Consider the following 17669-nt stretch of genomic DNA (forward strand, 5'->3'; position numbering starts at 1 on the left):
ACTGAACTGCTAAAGTGGAGATAAAGTTCAACTTACAAGATTTAATAAGGCTTTTCTGAAAAGGAAAAAAAAATTTTTTCTCCCAGTAGCTGGAATTTTTACTCTGTTCCATACTCCAAAGCCAGAGAAATACTTTACAAGGACATTGGACCAACCTAGCATCTTGGGGCCCACCTCCAACATCCCATCTTCCCTTCAAGCCTGAAGCAGTGATAGATGGGCTGTTGGGTAGGCTCTGGTGACAATGCTTAGGGCTAAGGGCAGTTAGTGCCTGTCTTACTCCTGGCCCCAAATTCCCAAGAAAGTACTTTTAGGTCATTATGATCACATTATTTAATCTGTAAGAATTAATTGGCCCCCAAGGGTAATTAGGACCTAAGCACCAAGGACAAGTGCCACTGGAGGCCTCTGGGTTCTACAAGCCCCTGGGTCCAGCTCTTTTCCTGCTGCCCCGGGGGAAGAATAGAGTCACTGCTACATAGCTTCTGTCCTCCATGCCCACAGTGTCTCCTTCCTACTAATTCAAAAGCAAAGGCATCTTAAACAATATTAAATGTTCCACTCTAGAATCACCAATTAGACTAAACCTAGCAGTTCCAACATGCAGCTGTCTTCTCTTCAAAGTCAGGAGCAACAAAAGGAGACAAGGTGAAGCTTTAGCAATCGGTACAAATTTACTCACCTCACCTTCTCCCTTGGCAGCCAAGTAATTCATTTCTTCTACGTCGACAAGCTTTATAAGACTGCAAGGCATTGGAGCACCAACGTGGCCTATGCATCAAATGAAATACAATGATCATTCATCTGAGCCTGGTCACCATCCCCTTGGCACCTGGCTCAGGAACTTGTCTTCAACAACATTCATCCACCACGCTTAGTGACCCCATTTGGGGTTTTCTTGGCAGAGATACTGAAGAGGTTTGCCATTTCCTTCTCCAGCTCATCTGACAGATGAAGAAACTGAGACAAAAAGGGTTAGGTGACTTGCCCAGGATCACACAGCCAATAAGTGTCTGAGGCCAGATGTGAACTCACAAACACAAATCTTGCTGACTCCAGGCCCAGCACTCTATCCACTTGGCTACCTAGCTGTTCAACACATTTGTTAAGGGTCCAGTATGGTGGTTAGTAAAGCTAGGAAGGGATGCGGTGGTTAGATCAGAGGTTTTCCCGTTTTTGGGGGGGGTGGTCATGGACCCCTTTGGCAGTCTGGTGAAATCAATGGACCCCTTCTCAGAGTAATCTTTTTAAGTTTATAAAGAAAAATACACAAAATTGCAAAGGAGATTAATTATACTGCAAGTTATATATATTTATATATAAAATCGTATTCATTCATTCATTTGTAACATTCATGGACCCCAGATCATAAGCCCGGTTATTCAAGTGCTGCCATATGCTGTGTATATCCATAGGCAAATCACTGAACATCTGTTTTTCCAGATAACTGTCTTAGGCTATAAATTATAAATCAGTTGCTGATCAGCATCAGTAGAAGGAGTTAGCATGTCAGGGAGTTTCCTTATACAATTAGGTCAAAAGTCTGGGCTGAAAAATGAAAAAGTCTGATTCGCTATGTTAAGCACTGTGGGAAGAGAGAAAAATTTAAAAGACATAGGTAGTCCCTGCTCTTAAAGCCTATAATTTAGGACATTATACACACCACACGTGTGTAGATGTGTATCAATAAAGTTTATATATACACACATACCCACAAACATACATACACAGGTGCATGAATGTTTTGTATGTATGTATGTGTGTATTCTGTGGTGATGTAATGGAGACTATGCTGACCTCCAAGTCGGGAAGGCCAGTTACTTAACCTCTGGCCTTGGTTCCTCATTTGTAAAATGTGTAGGTTGGAACCCACGTCTTCTCTAAGCTAGAACTGGAAGTCCCTTTCTGAAACTTCCTGGGCTGGACGTTCAGAATGCTTTGCTGAAGGCCAATAACTTGACCAAAAGACCAAAAAGCCCAACTCAACACCACGTTACAAATCCTAAGCATGTCTTTTATCATTTTAGAGGACTTATTAGATCATTTATTTAGTTTTTGGAGAAGTCATCTTTGAGCATCAACAAGACAATGAATATTTTGTATTCAACAATATGTAACACATTTATTCCACATTCCCTATGCATATATACATGTGTATGCATAAACATCAGATGTACACACACATATACTCTATGCTGATAACGGTGGTACATATTAGTATGTAACACAGTACACATATGGGCCACATACATTTACATGCATGTGTCTGTGCAAACACAGATATACCTGCATATATGAGAGGGGGTCTGCTGTAGTAGAGTCAGGAAGACTCCAAAGTCTTATCTCAGATACTTGATTAACTGTACCACCCAGAGTAAATTCCTTAACCTTTCAGCCTTCAGTAGGCAACTTTGATCTACTAAGTCCAAGAGAAGTTGTGATCTGGTAAACTAGACTTTCACCTTGGGAAATTCCCTATCTGCCAAGCCCTCAAAGCTCCTTTAATTTCCTACACACATACAACTCAGTGAGCTCCACGGTGCGGGGAAGACAAAGATGGGAGATAGGAGACAAAGCTTTTCTTCAAGGCACAAGTGTAGGGAAAAGATAAGACACATGAAGCCAGACTGCCATAGATCACTGCAGAAGACACAGCAGCCACTTTGCAGTTCAGCTGGCTACAAACTATTTCGTCTGAAGGCTCAATTTGCACAGAAGTTAGGGGATTTCCCCCTTAAATCTTTGATCAACTAAATTAACATCAGAGAGATCATGAGAAGTACAACCATACCAGCTGTCCAGTCTCCTGGTACCGTCAAGGAACATCCAGCTGTGCATTCTGTTTGTCCATAGCCTTCGTAGAACTACAATATCAAAAACATTAAAAGTTATTTGTTGGCAGCAAAAGTTCTATGTCACTATTGAAAGTGGCCACATTCAACAAATGCCTGAGTTCCTGTGGACGTGCCTTAGTTTAGTCCATTTATCTGAGTCTAATTTCTACCTGACCACTGTGAGGAAAGAAAGGATACACACACAGACACAGACTATACATACACACACACACACACACACACACATACTGTATATATACACATATATATTATATAATATATAGTATATATACTGTATATATAGTATATGTGCATGTATATATGGGTCTATGCATATGCATATACATATGCATACATGTATGCGTAGGTAAACAATCCAGGTACATATATGGATATGCATGTTTGTACATATAGCAGATGTGTATGGTTATGTACATATACACACATACACACACACTAGTGTGTGTGTATCAAATTTAAGTCCTGCTTTTGTCCCAGGTGTTTCCCTAAGAAAATTACAAAGCAGCTGCTTCTCTGTATTGGCAGAGGGACTGTTCTCAACTGGGGAATTCCCTATACCAATGAAATGACGGGTTAAAGATACACATTCAGGCAGCGATAAATGTGCTATATATACACCAAGCTCCCCAAGAATGTAACGACCTTAATTAACTCTTAGCTGTCAGAGGTGCCCAAGTCTGCATTTTGCATTGAGTCTCCCTTGTCTCCCAACAAAGGGTTTTTCTTCTCTTCAAACAGGCACCTCAACTGAAGACTTTTAACACAGGCCGATTTATGATTCAAGAGAGGAAAGAAACATAGGCAGACCTGCCAGTTCCACTGCTGTGAATCAGGAGGAGTTGAGAGCCTTTGCCAGGATTCAGTGGCTATCATGGACTGCCAGAGACATATTGTGAGGAGAAATGTATAGCTCAAACACTCTTTCCCAGATTCTCAAGATTCATGGACTTTTAAAAAGGATGCTTGATGAGATTATGTGAAAAAGGGGCACGGCTCAATCTGTATCTAGCCAAGGAGGCCGATATGTTTTTATCCTTCCTATTTGTAGGAATAGCTGTCTTCCACATGTGACAGAAAACAAGCTGTATGACAAGCAGTCCTGTGATTTGCAGGAAGACAGAGGCAAGAACTCACTGGCTATTTTGAGAATGACTGCTTTAGACTCTGTCACCCTGATGCTTCTTCAAAGCAGAGATTGATTAATTCAGCATAATGAGGAAGACAAAAGTGATCCTTCACTGTGTCCTTAATTAAGGCCTGGCTTTTGCCTATCCCATTACAGATATATATATATATATATGTGTGTGTGTGTGTGTGTGTGTGTGTGTATGCATATATATATACACACACACACATTCATATATACACACACACACACACACATATGTCTATGACATTCCTCTGATCGAACCATCTAGTCAAACCTGCTAACAACTCATTAGTTCTTCAACTGAGGTTCATGAACTTTTATGACTGGTTTCCTCTCTGATCCTATGGACTTTATTTTAGGCCTTTAAAAACATTATTCTGCAAAGGGGTCCATAGGCATAGCTAAGCTGCCAGAGGGGTCCCAAGGCACGGAAAAGGTGAAGAACCTCTGTGTCACGCCATCACAGAATAATTTCCAAACCCTGTGGACTTTCCTGAGGCTGCCAGTCTTGCTTAATTGTTACCAGAGTTAAGTCAGGAGCAAAAAAAGTTTAGAAGTGTTAGCCATAAACTATTGGTAATACTGGCTCTGAAATACTATGCAAACATTTAAAAAATAACAAAGACAAAATGCTATAAAGCAGGGAATTTTTAAAGCATTTTTGCTTCCTGGATTCCTTTGGTATTGTGATGAAGTCTTTAGATCTCATCTCAGAATAATGTTTTTAAATGCATAAGATGAATAGGATTTTCTGGAAAGCAGTTATATTGAAAGAGTCATCAAAATACTTTTCTAAAGTTTATAGACCCCAGGTTAATAATCCCTGCTTTAAATTGAGAATTTTTATCTTGTGTTAATTTTACAAAATTAGATTAAAGACGTGAGAATTTGTTTTGTTCTGGGTTTTTATGGAGGGGAAAAGGGAAGGCAATGGGGGTTAATCGACTTGTCCAAGGTCACACAGCTAGTAAGTGTGTCAATGTCTGAGGACAAACTTGAACTCAGGTCCTCCTGACTCCAGGGCCAGTGCTGTACTCACTGCACCACCTAGCTACCCCAACATGAGAATTTTTTAAAAAGAATGTATGCTCTGTGCTATTAGGTTACATTTCCCCCAGCTAATCATCTATACTGAATTCTACATTTGTCTATTGAAATAATAACTCGAGTTCTAAAATACATCACAGTAATTTCTGCCTCAGATTTGTTTGGTATGCCCAATGTGTTTAATGAAGTAGCAGTCACAAAAAATACATTTAAATCATTGGATATCTCATTGTCTAAAATTTTATTTCGTCATTCATGGCTGATAATTATTGAAATAAAGCTGATATTTTACATATCTTCCAATCTTTTTTTTAAATGACCACTGATAAAACAAGTGCAAAACCAACATCTAACACCATTCGTAGGATTGTGAGCTGGTGCTATTTTTGTTAGAACATAGTAATTATCAATGATGAAAATGAAATTATTCTTTGATTAACTGTCTCACTGCTGGGACCACATTCTGAGGATATGAAGAGGAAAAAGGAGCCAGCTGAACAGAAACATTTATTATGCCTCAGCCTGTATTAGCAACACACTGGAAACTTCTGTGCAGCCATTAGGGAAGAGCTGAATACAATGAGGTACCCACCCATATGTGTTTATCACATGGTCAAGGGAGCACCCACATCAGTGGGCCCTCGGGTCTTTGAAGTGCTCTCCATGGGCCTCCCTCGGCTGCTGCTGTTTGTCCTCGTTCTCCAAGAGGACCATGACGTCAGGGAGGTGATGCCGTAACATGCAACTGAATTGGATTTAAGTGGGGGAGGACTGTGCAAAGTCACCAGCCTCACTCTCTCCTCCAGAGCCTTCTGGGTCCAGTGGCAAGATACAGATCAGGATGACTGGAGATGGTTTCAAGCTAAGGTCTTAATGCTTATTCAGTGACTAAGGCCTAGTAAGTAATGAGAGGAAGAAGGGCAAAGAAGAGAAAGAGGAAGAGGGAGGGGCGAGGAGGGAGGAGGGGAAGACCCAAAGAGCCTCAGTTTACTCATCTGTAAAATGAAGACATTGAACTAGATGGCATCTCAAATTCCTTCTTCTAGCTATACAACCATGGCCTCATGCCTTCAGATATTTCTATACATGGGATACGACACTAAAAACTACAAATCATAAGTTTGCGTATGAAAGAGAGACTAGACGGGACACAACATTAAGAAGTTATTGTTTTGGAACATATGTATTTCTCCTTTTCCATAAACTATAAACCTCAAACTATTTACAATTTTGTTTAACTTAATTTTATTTAATTTTGTTTAACTTTTATTCTAAACTTAATACCAATCTCAACAAAAACCAAGAGTTGAATAAAGCATTTTTTCTTTTTCTGTTTTTTTTAAAGCTTCAGTATTTCCAATGTATTTCTTTGAGAAGGAAAGCCTCTTCTAGGCAGGGAAATTAATACCCACAGCCTTGAACTATTTATCCTGAGTGGTTCTGCTCACTGTGGCAAGATCGATTCCATAGTTTAGCTTAACGGTCTGTATGGAATAGGGCCATTCTGTTTGGGTCACCCCACAGGATACTGGTACTCCATGACAAGATATAGCATCCAGCCATCCACCCATCCATCCATCCATCCATCATCTATCTATTGACACATATAGATACACCCATATGTATATACATACATATATATGTATACGTATATATATAGCTAATCACCATAATTAAGAATACAGATCACTGCCTCTGGAGTCAAAGGACCTGGTCAATTTTGGTGCAGCCAACCCTAACTCTACCTAGCTCTAAAGCAATGATTCTAGTAGCTTCAGAGTTCACATCCAGCTGACTGGGAGATTCATACATCCTGTGACAGAAAGTCCTACAAAAGGGGTCTTTCAAGGAAGAAATGAGAAGATTTAGACACCAAAGACAGAAATGGTTTCCAGGAAGACTAGGTTACATGAAAACTTAGGGTTTTTTGGTAAAGAGATGAGAGTTGGGTCTGTCAGTGAGAAATGCTGTCGGTGTCTCATGATTTCCCCATAGATCTCTGAGGTGAGCACTAGGAAATTCTCTCCTGGTCACCTGTGGAGACTCTCTGGTCCCAGCCATGCAGACTCTATGAAAAGGTGGGCCAGGCCTTAAGAGCACTAGCTGGCAATCAGGCACATGGAGTGCAATACTTGGAATCAGGAAATCCTGAGTTCAAATCCTGCCTCAGTCACTTACTAGCTTGTGAGACACTGGGCAAGTCAGTTTACGTCTTTAGTGCCTCAATTTTCCCATGTGTAAAATGGGGATAAGAATATCACTTACTTCACAGGGTTGTCTTGAGGATCAAATGAGATAACACATAAAAAGTACTTTGTAAACCTCAAAGTATTATATGTGCTAGCTATTATTATTATTATGAAAGACACGGACAATTCCCTTACTTCCAAGTACAACAATCCCAGCTACTGAACAAACAACAAAGACTCGGTCAGTATGGCAGATGTGAATGTCCCATTCATAAATGGTGTACCAAGGACAGGAGGGCAGAGATAGGCTTCTGCTGGGAAGGGCACACAGGGGTTTTCTGTTCCACCGTTCAAGACTAGGTTAAAGCCAACTACGCCTTAGGAGTGCATGAGTTGACCAAGGCAGGGAACAGAACAGGCAATTTCACATCATCACGCAAAAGATTCAGAGACTGGACTGTGAGGAATGACAACATGCATTCCCTTCCCCATATTTGCTATGATTTTGTTTTTTCTTCTCCCAGCCACAAAACTGTCAAATGAAATGCTGCCTCTTCCCCCAAGCAAGGAATGACACACACACACACACACACACACACACACACACACACACACACACACACACACACACACGTACTCGCGCTTCCCCAAGATCACCACTCAGCAGCCCCAAAACAACTTTGACAACTTACCTGACATCCAAGTGCTGCTCTCAGAAAAGTCAGAACAGTTGCTGATACAGGGGCGGCTCCAGTGACCATTAATCTCACTTTCCCTCCAAGACTTGCCTTAAAGGGGTAGAGAGGGAAAAAAGCAAAAGGATGCTTAGTGACCATCTGAGAACTGATGCTCCCTGCAGTTTATATGCTTACCACTGTTAGGAATTCTTCCAATGCACTGAAGCCTCTTTGAACCAGCACCCCATCCACAGCTCCAGTTCTGATCTCTGAAGGCCACGCTAAATTATGCTTAGGCTAAAGTGACCTCGACAGAAGTCAGAAAATCTGGAAAGCCACAGACAATGAATGCTGGGCCCAGAGTCAGGATTAAAATACCACCACCTGCATTGTTAATGTATATTTTGCTTGATGGGAAGATCTTTCCCATCCATTAATATGCCCATGTGACCTGCTTAAGTCACATGGAAGCCTGAGTCACATGAGCATGGGTCACAAGGGTTATCATGCCCTCTGACCCTGAAGAAGTGTATATATACCCAGAGGTTAGCATTTTGCTTTGGGGCTCACTCATGAGAAGAGTGTTTGTGTGATGTAGCCAGATGAGACTCTGGGTAGCTGTTAAGGACCAGCTTTGAAAACCCAGATGTTGGTACTTCTCTTTCTGTAGTAACTATGTATGTATTGTGATTTGGTCAGACAGAAGCCCTGTCTATTGACTTGTGTTATCTTCTCTGTTTATATAATTTCTGTTTGTAATTTCTGATTTTATTTGCTCTGAAGTTCAGGGTATTGACTTTTCCCCTGAACTGAGTGAATGGTATATATGTTTTGATTAAAGTAAGATTGTTGACCCCTTCTTAGTTGCTTTCCTTTAGAATAGCAGATCAAAGAACTCGTGCCAGCAGCCCTCCTGTGTGCTGGTAGTGTTGGTCTTACACCCCCACAGCAGCTGCTAGCAACACTGTTGTTACACCACCTCTCCTAACTAGCAAGCTCTGTGTGTGTGACCGGGGGATACATCTTCTCCCCTGGGTTTTTGCAACCCTGCTGTCTCCTGGTTCTCCTCCCTTCTGTCTGATGCACCACTCCTCCTTACGTTAGTCTTCTTTCTGGGTTTAACGTTCCTCTCCCACCTCCCAGGCAGGCTGGTCTGTGGTTTCTTTTTTCCCTCTTTCTATACTTCTGATGATCCCATTAGCTCCCATGGGCTCAGTGATCATCCCTCTGCAGATGATCCCCAGTTCCATACATCCAGCCCTAATCTCTCTCCCTAGCTTCAATCCTTCATCACCAGTTCCTATCTAGATATTTTAAACTCTTTACGTGTTGGAGATAGAAACTCAAAGGCGGGGACTTTTTTCATTTTGTACCCATATCCCCTGTGTCTAGCAGGCACATGGCAGACACTAAATAATTAATTGTTGGGTTGAATTTTAACCTCACCTGTAAAATGAGTATAATAAAGGATGCCCTAAAATCTGTGAAGCTTTAAGGTTTTGGCAATGCCCTATAAAAGCTATGAGGCAGCAAGGTGATGCAGTGAATAGAATGCTCAGGCCTGGACTCAGGAAGACTCATTTTCCTGAATTTAAATCTGACCTCAGATACTTACTAGCTGTGTGACCCTGGGCAAGTCACTTAATCCTTTTGCCTCAGTTTCCCCATCTGTAAAATGAGCTGGAGAAGGAAATGGCAAAACAGTCCAGTATCCTTGTCATCATCATCTTCTTCTACTACTACTACTGCTGCTGCTGCTGCTTATAGAAACAGCAGCATAATCAAAGTACCTGTGTTTAAGGTCCACCCCTGATGTTTTCTACCTATATGATCCTGGGCAAGTGACTCCTTTTCTCTGGGCCTCAGTGAAGTGAGGAGGGTGGACTAATTCAGCATTTCTTAAACTGTGGGTCTTGACCCCATATGGGGTCATGAGAAATCTGGCAACAGTAAAAGGTTTCTGAATGTGAAACGACCAAAAATTAATTAAAAATCAAAGGCATAATGAATCCGAGGTGTTTCTGGCACTGCTTGCCCATGTTGTATCATACAACTTCACTGCAGCCTTGGTTCTAAACACAAAGCACACGCACTTTGTACTGTGCATGCTGTCACGCCACTCAATGCCAATAAAGGCTGCCAAAACGTGAAAAGGGATCCCGAGTGGAAAAAGTTTAAGAAGCCTGGGGCTAGATGACTCTGAGTTCCCTTCTAGCTCCATGCCAATGACTAAATTTCAAAATTTAAGTATCCAAGGGATAAAACACTACACACACACACACACACACACACACACACACACACACACACACACAAACACACACATACCATTCACATCCTCTCTAGTCTCCTCCTCAAAAGCCCCTTTAGAAATTTGGACCCTGGCTAGTTTAAGCAATAAGAGAAATTGTTGCATATTCAGTTATTACCTGAATTTTGTGGAAAATAATTTTATCCCACAGGCTGTTGTTTCTAATTATACCACTTCGGAGTTCTGCCTCTTTCCTCTTGGAAGCAAAGTCTAGGATCCACCGTTTCATCGTTGTGTTGGCCTGTCCAAAAATCTAACAAGCCAAGTCATGATTACTAGGTTGCTCCTTGTGTAAAAGGTTTGTACAGCAGTTTAATTTGCAGTTGACAATGAACACACAGCCAATAATCTCCACCCCGCCCCCCACCCCAGCCCCCAGCTATTAAAGCTACTGCAGGTACTGTTCTTGTCATATTCCCATCTTCATTCCCCTCTTGGCTCTGTTTCTGACTTTCCAGGCTTTGGTACCATGCCTCCTTGATTGCTGTCACATCCTGGAACCTATCTGGGCTCCTGAGGACTCCTCCCTCCCCCCGGAAGGCCTCCTCCACCATGTTAGCCACTTTTTCCCATTGGGAGTTCCGCCTGTTTTGGGGGGTGGCCCAGTCTGGCCAACCTTCATTTGCCTCCTGGCTGTACTTTTGACTTTTCAGACTTCAACAGAATGCCCTTGATGAAGTCCCCCTTCCTGCCCTAAGCTCCCTTTTGTGCACTGTCTTTCTCATTAGGATGTAGGCTCCTTGAGAGCAGGGAATCTCTTTTTACTGGTATATGTATTCCCAATGCCTGGCACAAAGTAAGCACCTAACAAATGCTTCTTGCTTTTCCACGCTCATCCTTCAGGGCACTTCAATACTGCTCCCTGCAAAAGATTCCTTCCTCCCTGGAGCTAGAGTTTCTCCCCATTCCAACCCTCCTGAACAGGCTGGAACTTACTCTGTCAAACATGCGGTTCAGCAGTCTTGGAACCACAGGAAAGATGGTGGGCTGCAGCATCTTGAGGTCATCCATAAGTAACCGGATATCTCCTTGGAAGAATCCAATTTTAGCTCCATGACACAGTATGACACTCTGGAGAGGGGGAACATGAAGGTGTGAATTCAGGAACCAGCAACTTTCTGGTGAGATCATCTCAGTTTGGGTTTGGCCACCAAGTTCCTTTAAATTCTCTATCCCAGACAATCCCACCTAACAGTGTTTGTTGGTATTCCATAAAAATAGGGGAAATGATGTTATAGGAAGCAGTTACACACAGAGTTTGTTACATACAGACAACTGGCTGGAAAGCATTATACTGGAGTTTGACAGATTGTAAGGTTGTGTTTTTTTTTAATGAGTTATTTGTACAATGAAAGGAATATCTGCCCTAGAGTACGCTGGCACAATCTGTGGCCCACGGGCCACTTGCGGCATGCCAAAGGATTTCGGGCAGGCCTGCCCTAGAGTCTGAGCACCTTGATAATCTCTCTGGGTCTCAATTTCCTCATTTATAAAATGAGAGGCTTAAACAAGATGGCCTCTGGTCGTGATATTATTGCCAAATAACATGGGTCAGAACATTAGTTTAATGTTGTTAATGTTAACATCCATTGAAGTCCTTTGATACCTGAGTGGGCTGTGAATGGTGGTAGGTGGTTCTGAGGGTCTCCTCAGGACCTAGCTAAGACTTAGAAGAAGACTTACGGCTTTAGGGGCCAGTCTGGCAGTGGGCCGTGTTCTATAGTCCAAGATCTGCCCTAGCTAAGTCCAGAAAGGCTCATCCTCAGGAGGGCAGCCACTAGATGGTGAATGTTCTCAGCTACAGTTCATGAAAATGGTTTACTAAAGGCAACACGTTGTTATGGTCTTCAGTGATGAAAGAAATCCTCACACCCATGAATCTGGGCATGCTGGAAACACTACGACATGAGTGTTTGGAGGAAGGCATTATGCCGGGTATGCCCGCAAAAGAACTTTTAGCTAAAATCTTGGGGCCATTCTAACATTAGATGACATATTTTAGGATTAATACAATCCTTAAGGTAGAGGAGGATTAGGACTGTGATACATTTTGTTTTATTTATTGGAGGAAGGGATACTTGTCTGCTTTTTGGTTTTAGTTGAAGATACTATATCTTGTCTTGGTGGCTGTAAAAAAAAAAAGGATACCAACTTTCATGGTAGAGAGGTAGGGGCCTACTAGTACAGAATAGTGTATACAATTTCAGGTATGGTCCTTGGAGTAGATGTTTCTGGGAATTGTTTTTGCCACAAGTTTAAATGGGAGGGGGGAAGGAGAAAGGGGGAAGATATGACTGTGAGCTAAAGACAAAAACTTCAATAAAACATATTGTAAAAAAAGAAAATGCTTCCATAATCCACATTCCACATGTCATCCACACTCCTAAAAATGTGATTTCTTTGAACAGGGAGAAAATATATATATATATATATATATGTATTAGTGTGTATACACACACATATGTATGTATTGAAAAATAAAATTATTAAGCATAATCAGTGTGACCATTTTTACACTGATTTCCATTCAAATGAAGGTAAAGAGACAGGTACTATATGATGTTTCCCATCATTAGCCTACAGCACAATTCCAGGTGGCCTTCCTGTTGTGCACAGACTAGATGTTGGGGAGAATAGCATAACCCCTATTTGGATCAATACTTCAAATAACAGACTGTGAGGATGGAGAGGAACAAATGTGAGTTTTAGTACCCTATGCTACTGCTTCACCATAAAGATTTCAACTATTACCTAAAGTCCAAGTTCATTAGAATTTACGTTACTATAACAAGCTTCTTTTTTTTGAAAAAAAACCTCCAAAAGGCTGTTAGACTTTCAACCTCAGTGAATCCAGGGCAGGTTGTGGTGATTCGTCACATGGTGATACATTCCACTGCACATCTGTCCCTTACATTTGCTAAGTCTGTACACCCAAATTAAATCAGATTCTCTCTTCCAGGAACAACTCAGGTTGTATTCATAAGTGAAATTTCAGCAGGTTTCCATTCAATATACTTTGATTCGGGCAGCGAGGTGACATAGTAGAGAGCTGGGCCTGGAGGCAGGAAGATTCATCTTCCCAAGTTGAAATCTGGCCTCAGACACTTACTAGCTGTGTGACTCTGGGTAAGTCACTTGACCCTGTCTGCCTCAGTTTCCTCATCTGAAAAATGAGCTAGAAAAAGAAATGGCAAGCCACTCTAGTATCTTTGCCAACAAAACCCCAAATGGGGTCACAAAGAGCTGACCAAGACTGAAAACGGCCAAACCAAAAGAGTTTCAAGGTGTCTTCCAGATCTATAGTCACATATGCATGGCCCTTTAAGAACCCTTGTATACCATGTTTAGTCACCAAAGAACTTTTTTTTTAGGAACACAGCCCATTTCACCCCTTGCTAGTGATCAGGTTAAAGATAGCTACCAAGCACCAGTCTGATCCTTAGATTGAAGTGACCCCCCCTTACAGAAACATAGTTCCAGAGTGAGAAGGTAGTCACGGAAACCTGCCGTGAGCTCCTCTGTTTTCTTAACTTCTCTCTGCATCTAATGGAAGCCCTTACTCTCAGATTTCTAAACCTGAAAATGGAGCCAAGAAAGCATTCTCAGCTGGGTTGAATCACGTGATTATGTCAAGGCAATCTTGCCAAATCTATTTAGGGACTGTCTCCTTTCTCAAATCAAAGTACAATGTGTTATAAAAACCAGCCCATGAGTACATTTTGACCAATAATAACTAACATTCATCTAACACTTCTAAGCACTGTAAGGCACTTTACACATATCATTTAATTTGATTCCCACATCAACTCTTGGGAATGGGTTTTATTATTATCTCCACTTTACAGATGAGTGACTTGTTCAGGGTCATACAGCTAGCAAGTGCCTGAAGCAGGGTTCTTCCCGAGTTCAAGTCAACATTCACTCGATCTACTTAACATGTATGTGCCTCAAATGCTACATAAGAGCAAGTCTTGAATAATTTGGCATATTTTTATTATATTTATTTTTAATATATTATATTTATTACATTTATTAGAATATATAAAATTAGGTAAAATTTATGAATATTATATTTAATTTGGCTTAACCGAAAAAGGACAAAATTATACTGACTAAGCATTCACCTGAATTTCTGGGTCAAAAGAGCGAATAGAATCAGCTCAGAAGATCAAATTTCCCTTTTAAACACCAAAAGACTGAGGGACAGTGAACCACTAATGTAGACATGTTAAGCTTTGCACCTGGGAACAGGGGAAAAACAAGGGTGGCACCTACACTGTTCTCAATAATCTGGGTCCTGTACATGATACAAGGCAAGAGATTAATTTCCAACACCATACCACACTATATCCCAATTTCCTTACCAGCAATAACTGCTCATACATATGAGCGAGTGGTAAATATGAAATATGTGAGTCACTGGAGTTCAAATGAAGTACTTTCTGTGAAAAGACAATAACTGAGCAAACATGCACAAACAAAAAGCAATTGAAATAAAGTCAGTGCCTACCTCCACAACTCTCTCAAACATATGTGCAAGTGGTAAAAAAGATATCAAAGTGTCATCTGGAGAAGGAGCCACCACAGTCTACAAGCAAAGATACCAGCATGGCAGAAAAGCACAAGACCATTAAGATTTCCATCCATTGCCCACCCCCATATTTCCGAGCACATATTACCTTAACTTTACTGAGGGAGAGGACATACGATTTTGGGGTGTCTGGGGCTTTAATATCTTTGGTATGTGGGAAACTCTTGGGGAACAAAATCTCTTTAGTAATGTAGATTTATTACCAACTTAAGAGTCTCAGAGGGTTGCCCAGGGACACTGAGACATTAAATCTCTTGGCCAGGCTCATATAGCCAATACATGACATAAAGGGGACCTGAATTCAATGTCTTCCTGGCAAGGCTGGCTCTCTAATCACTATGTAATACTCCCTTCTTTTGTATTTATTACTGACAAGTAATCAGTATCAGCCAAAGAATGTATTAAATGAGTTATTTGATATCTGGGCTACCATTTCTCTTCTAAAAGACTTAAGTTGAATTCATTTAGGTGGTTCAGTCAAAGCTAGGACAATCCCCCGCCCCCCCCCTCACCTCGCCCCAAGCCCATCCTCTTCCCCCAGTCAGGATATTAAGGGATTATGTGCTCTAATTGTTCAGAATTGAAAATGCACCACTGCCAGAGCTCCCTCCCTTCCCAGCAAGAACACTTTCAACCTTCAACATTCAGGTCAGGAATGCAAGAAGTCATCTCCCAATACAAGGAATACCATAACATCACAAAGAGGAAAAAGAACCCGGCACCCATATACTTGTACTCAGGAGTTTGAAGGTGATATCAGTAGCTGGGATTTTATTCTTCATTTTAAACCAATATTTCATCTCCCATTTTGCATATTTCATTGAGTTCAAATAAACTTCAGGCCACCGCAAAGTGATCTGTTGCCCCCTGTAAATGAAGTCTCTACCCTGCATACCTTTGAGCACCATCCCTAAAACCTACTGCCCAAGTTTGATCTAACCCTTATGGGGTGGGGTTTATATTGGACTTTAAATGCAAGGAAGGCATGGTAAGTATTTGCACAGGGTGGTGATAAAGTTATAATAGAATTCTGGCCAAAATAAGGCATCTGCCAGATTAGCGGGTGGGCTGATGAGCTAATATGAGACTGGTACACCTACTTCTGCTTTCCATTTTTGCTCTCCTACCCCCTCTAGAATCTGTCATAAATTCTACACAAGTTAGAGAAATCATAGTACCAACCCTGGGCAATTTTCTTAGTAAGAGAATCAATACCAAGAAGGAATTCCTTACCCATTAGACTGTAGTTATACACCAACCCAACCCAACCTGCATCCCAACCACCTGTCAATCCAAAGCTATGGAGGTCACCATTTGGAGAAGTCCAACTTGGACTGTCTCTGTACCCATAGATTTAGAACTGACAGAGCTCCCTATCAGTCTGATATGAAGTTTTAGTAGACTTGAAAACTCCATTTCATTTTTATAACTGATTTTTTAAAGTCTTGCATGAACATATCACCTTCTTTAGTTTTCCTCAGAAAAAGGAATAACAAGTAAAAATTTCAGTTGAGTAAGATGCTGAACATATTTTAAAAAGTGCTTCGGGGTAGCAAGATCCCAAATGGATACATCTTCTCCCATTATTCAATAATAGGATTTCATTCCCTGAACCTGTTAAGTGTGAAAATCTACCATAAAAATTAAGGCAACTGAGTATTTTAGAAGGACTGCAAAAGTCAGATATATAAGGCTCAGAGGTGGGCAAAGAGAACGTCTTTTGCTGGACAAAAGTGACATTGATTGTTCTGATACCACATCATCAAATAAGAGGATTGTCTAAGTGTCACTGGAAGTGAGCAGATAACAAACATATTGGGCAAGCATCAAAGGCAGCTGGGATGACAAATTTTAACCTCTTCACAAGAAGATGGTAGATCTTGGGAAGTTGGGAGATCCATAGTTGGAATGAGCCTACCCATCTGGCATCATTTAGCATCCCCAAAGGGATGCTGAAATGTCATCAGTCAAGCAGATATAATACATTTAGGCCTTCCTCTGTACTCTCTTTTGTTTTCTTAACAAAATCTTTACGGCAACATCCAAATGCAGTTTCCCGGTCCAAATTTTTAAGAGCTTTTACTGGCCAATCTGCCTCCATGGTGGCAGGCAGGAGTTGGGATGCAGGGTCATGAGACTGCCATTTTAGAGAAGCGGACCTTATAAGTGTGTTCCACCCACATCTTAATAAAAGTTCCAAAATCGCCCATACTTCCAAATGGATCACCAAAGAACTATGGGCTTAACTACTTAAATTCTTATGGCTTAATGCCACCTAATACAGATGGCCATTCCAGCATTTCCAAAGGTTACCTCTGTCACTTTCACAAAAGCTGAACAGTCGCTCACTACATTTTGATGTGTGATCAATGCGCCTTTGGGATCGCCTGCAGAACACAGTGGGAGCACAAGAGAGTTAAAGCCAATGGAATACATTCTAAGGAAGATAATGACAACCACAATAATAATAATAAGAGCTAGCAACTACTTGGCACCTACTATGTGCCAGGAACTGTAAATATTATCTCATTTGCTCCTCACAACAACTCTGGGAGGTACCGCTATGATTTTCATTTTACCGTTGAGAAAACTGAGGCAGACAGAGGTTAAGTGACTTTCCCAGGGTCACACAGCTAGTAAGTGTCTGAAGCTGGCTTTGAACTCAGGAAGATGAGTCCTTGGCTACAAGGGCCAGCCCTCTGTCTACTGAGACACCCAGCTGTATGATAAGGCATTTAAGAATGCCTCAAGTGCTTCTTAAGATTGATAGCAGTTTAGAAAACACAACTCCAGTAAGTCAAGTCCTTCAATACCTGTCATATCCTGTCCCACCACCAAACAGGCCCTCT

At 41.3% G+C, this 17669-nt stretch overlaps 1 protein-coding gene across 3 annotated transcripts in view; it reads right to left on the reverse strand.

Moving 5' to 3' along the window:
• The window catches only part of LOC118854013 (long-chain-fatty-acid--CoA ligase 1), a 90226-nt gene that overhangs the window by 7975 nt on the left and 64582 nt on the right, over positions 1–17669 (reverse strand). The window contains exons 10-17 of one of the 3 annotated variants that reach the window (XM_036764320.1): positions 17134–17207; positions 14740–14817; positions 14594–14671; positions 11166–11300; positions 10348–10482; positions 7934–8029; positions 2792–2864; positions 683–771 (exon numbers count right to left, since the gene is read on the reverse strand). In XM_036764320.1, coding sequence (XP_036620215.1) covers positions 683–771; positions 2792–2864; positions 7934–8029; positions 10348–10482; positions 11166–11300; positions 14594–14671; positions 14740–14817; positions 17134–17207 — 758 coding nt within the window. The remainder of the gene's footprint in view (positions 1–682; positions 772–2791; positions 2865–7933; positions 8030–10347; positions 10483–11165; positions 11301–14593; positions 14672–14739; positions 14818–17133; positions 17208–17669) is intronic. The other 2 variants (XM_036764317.1, XM_036764319.1) reach the window with 2 other exon arrangements.

This window comes from Trichosurus vulpecula, chromosome 6, assembly GCF_011100635.1.
Source record: "Trichosurus vulpecula isolate mTriVul1 chromosome 6, mTriVul1.pri, whole genome shotgun sequence".
In the NCBI taxonomy this organism is placed as follows: Eukaryota; Metazoa; Chordata; class Mammalia; order Diprotodontia; family Phalangeridae; genus Trichosurus; species Trichosurus vulpecula.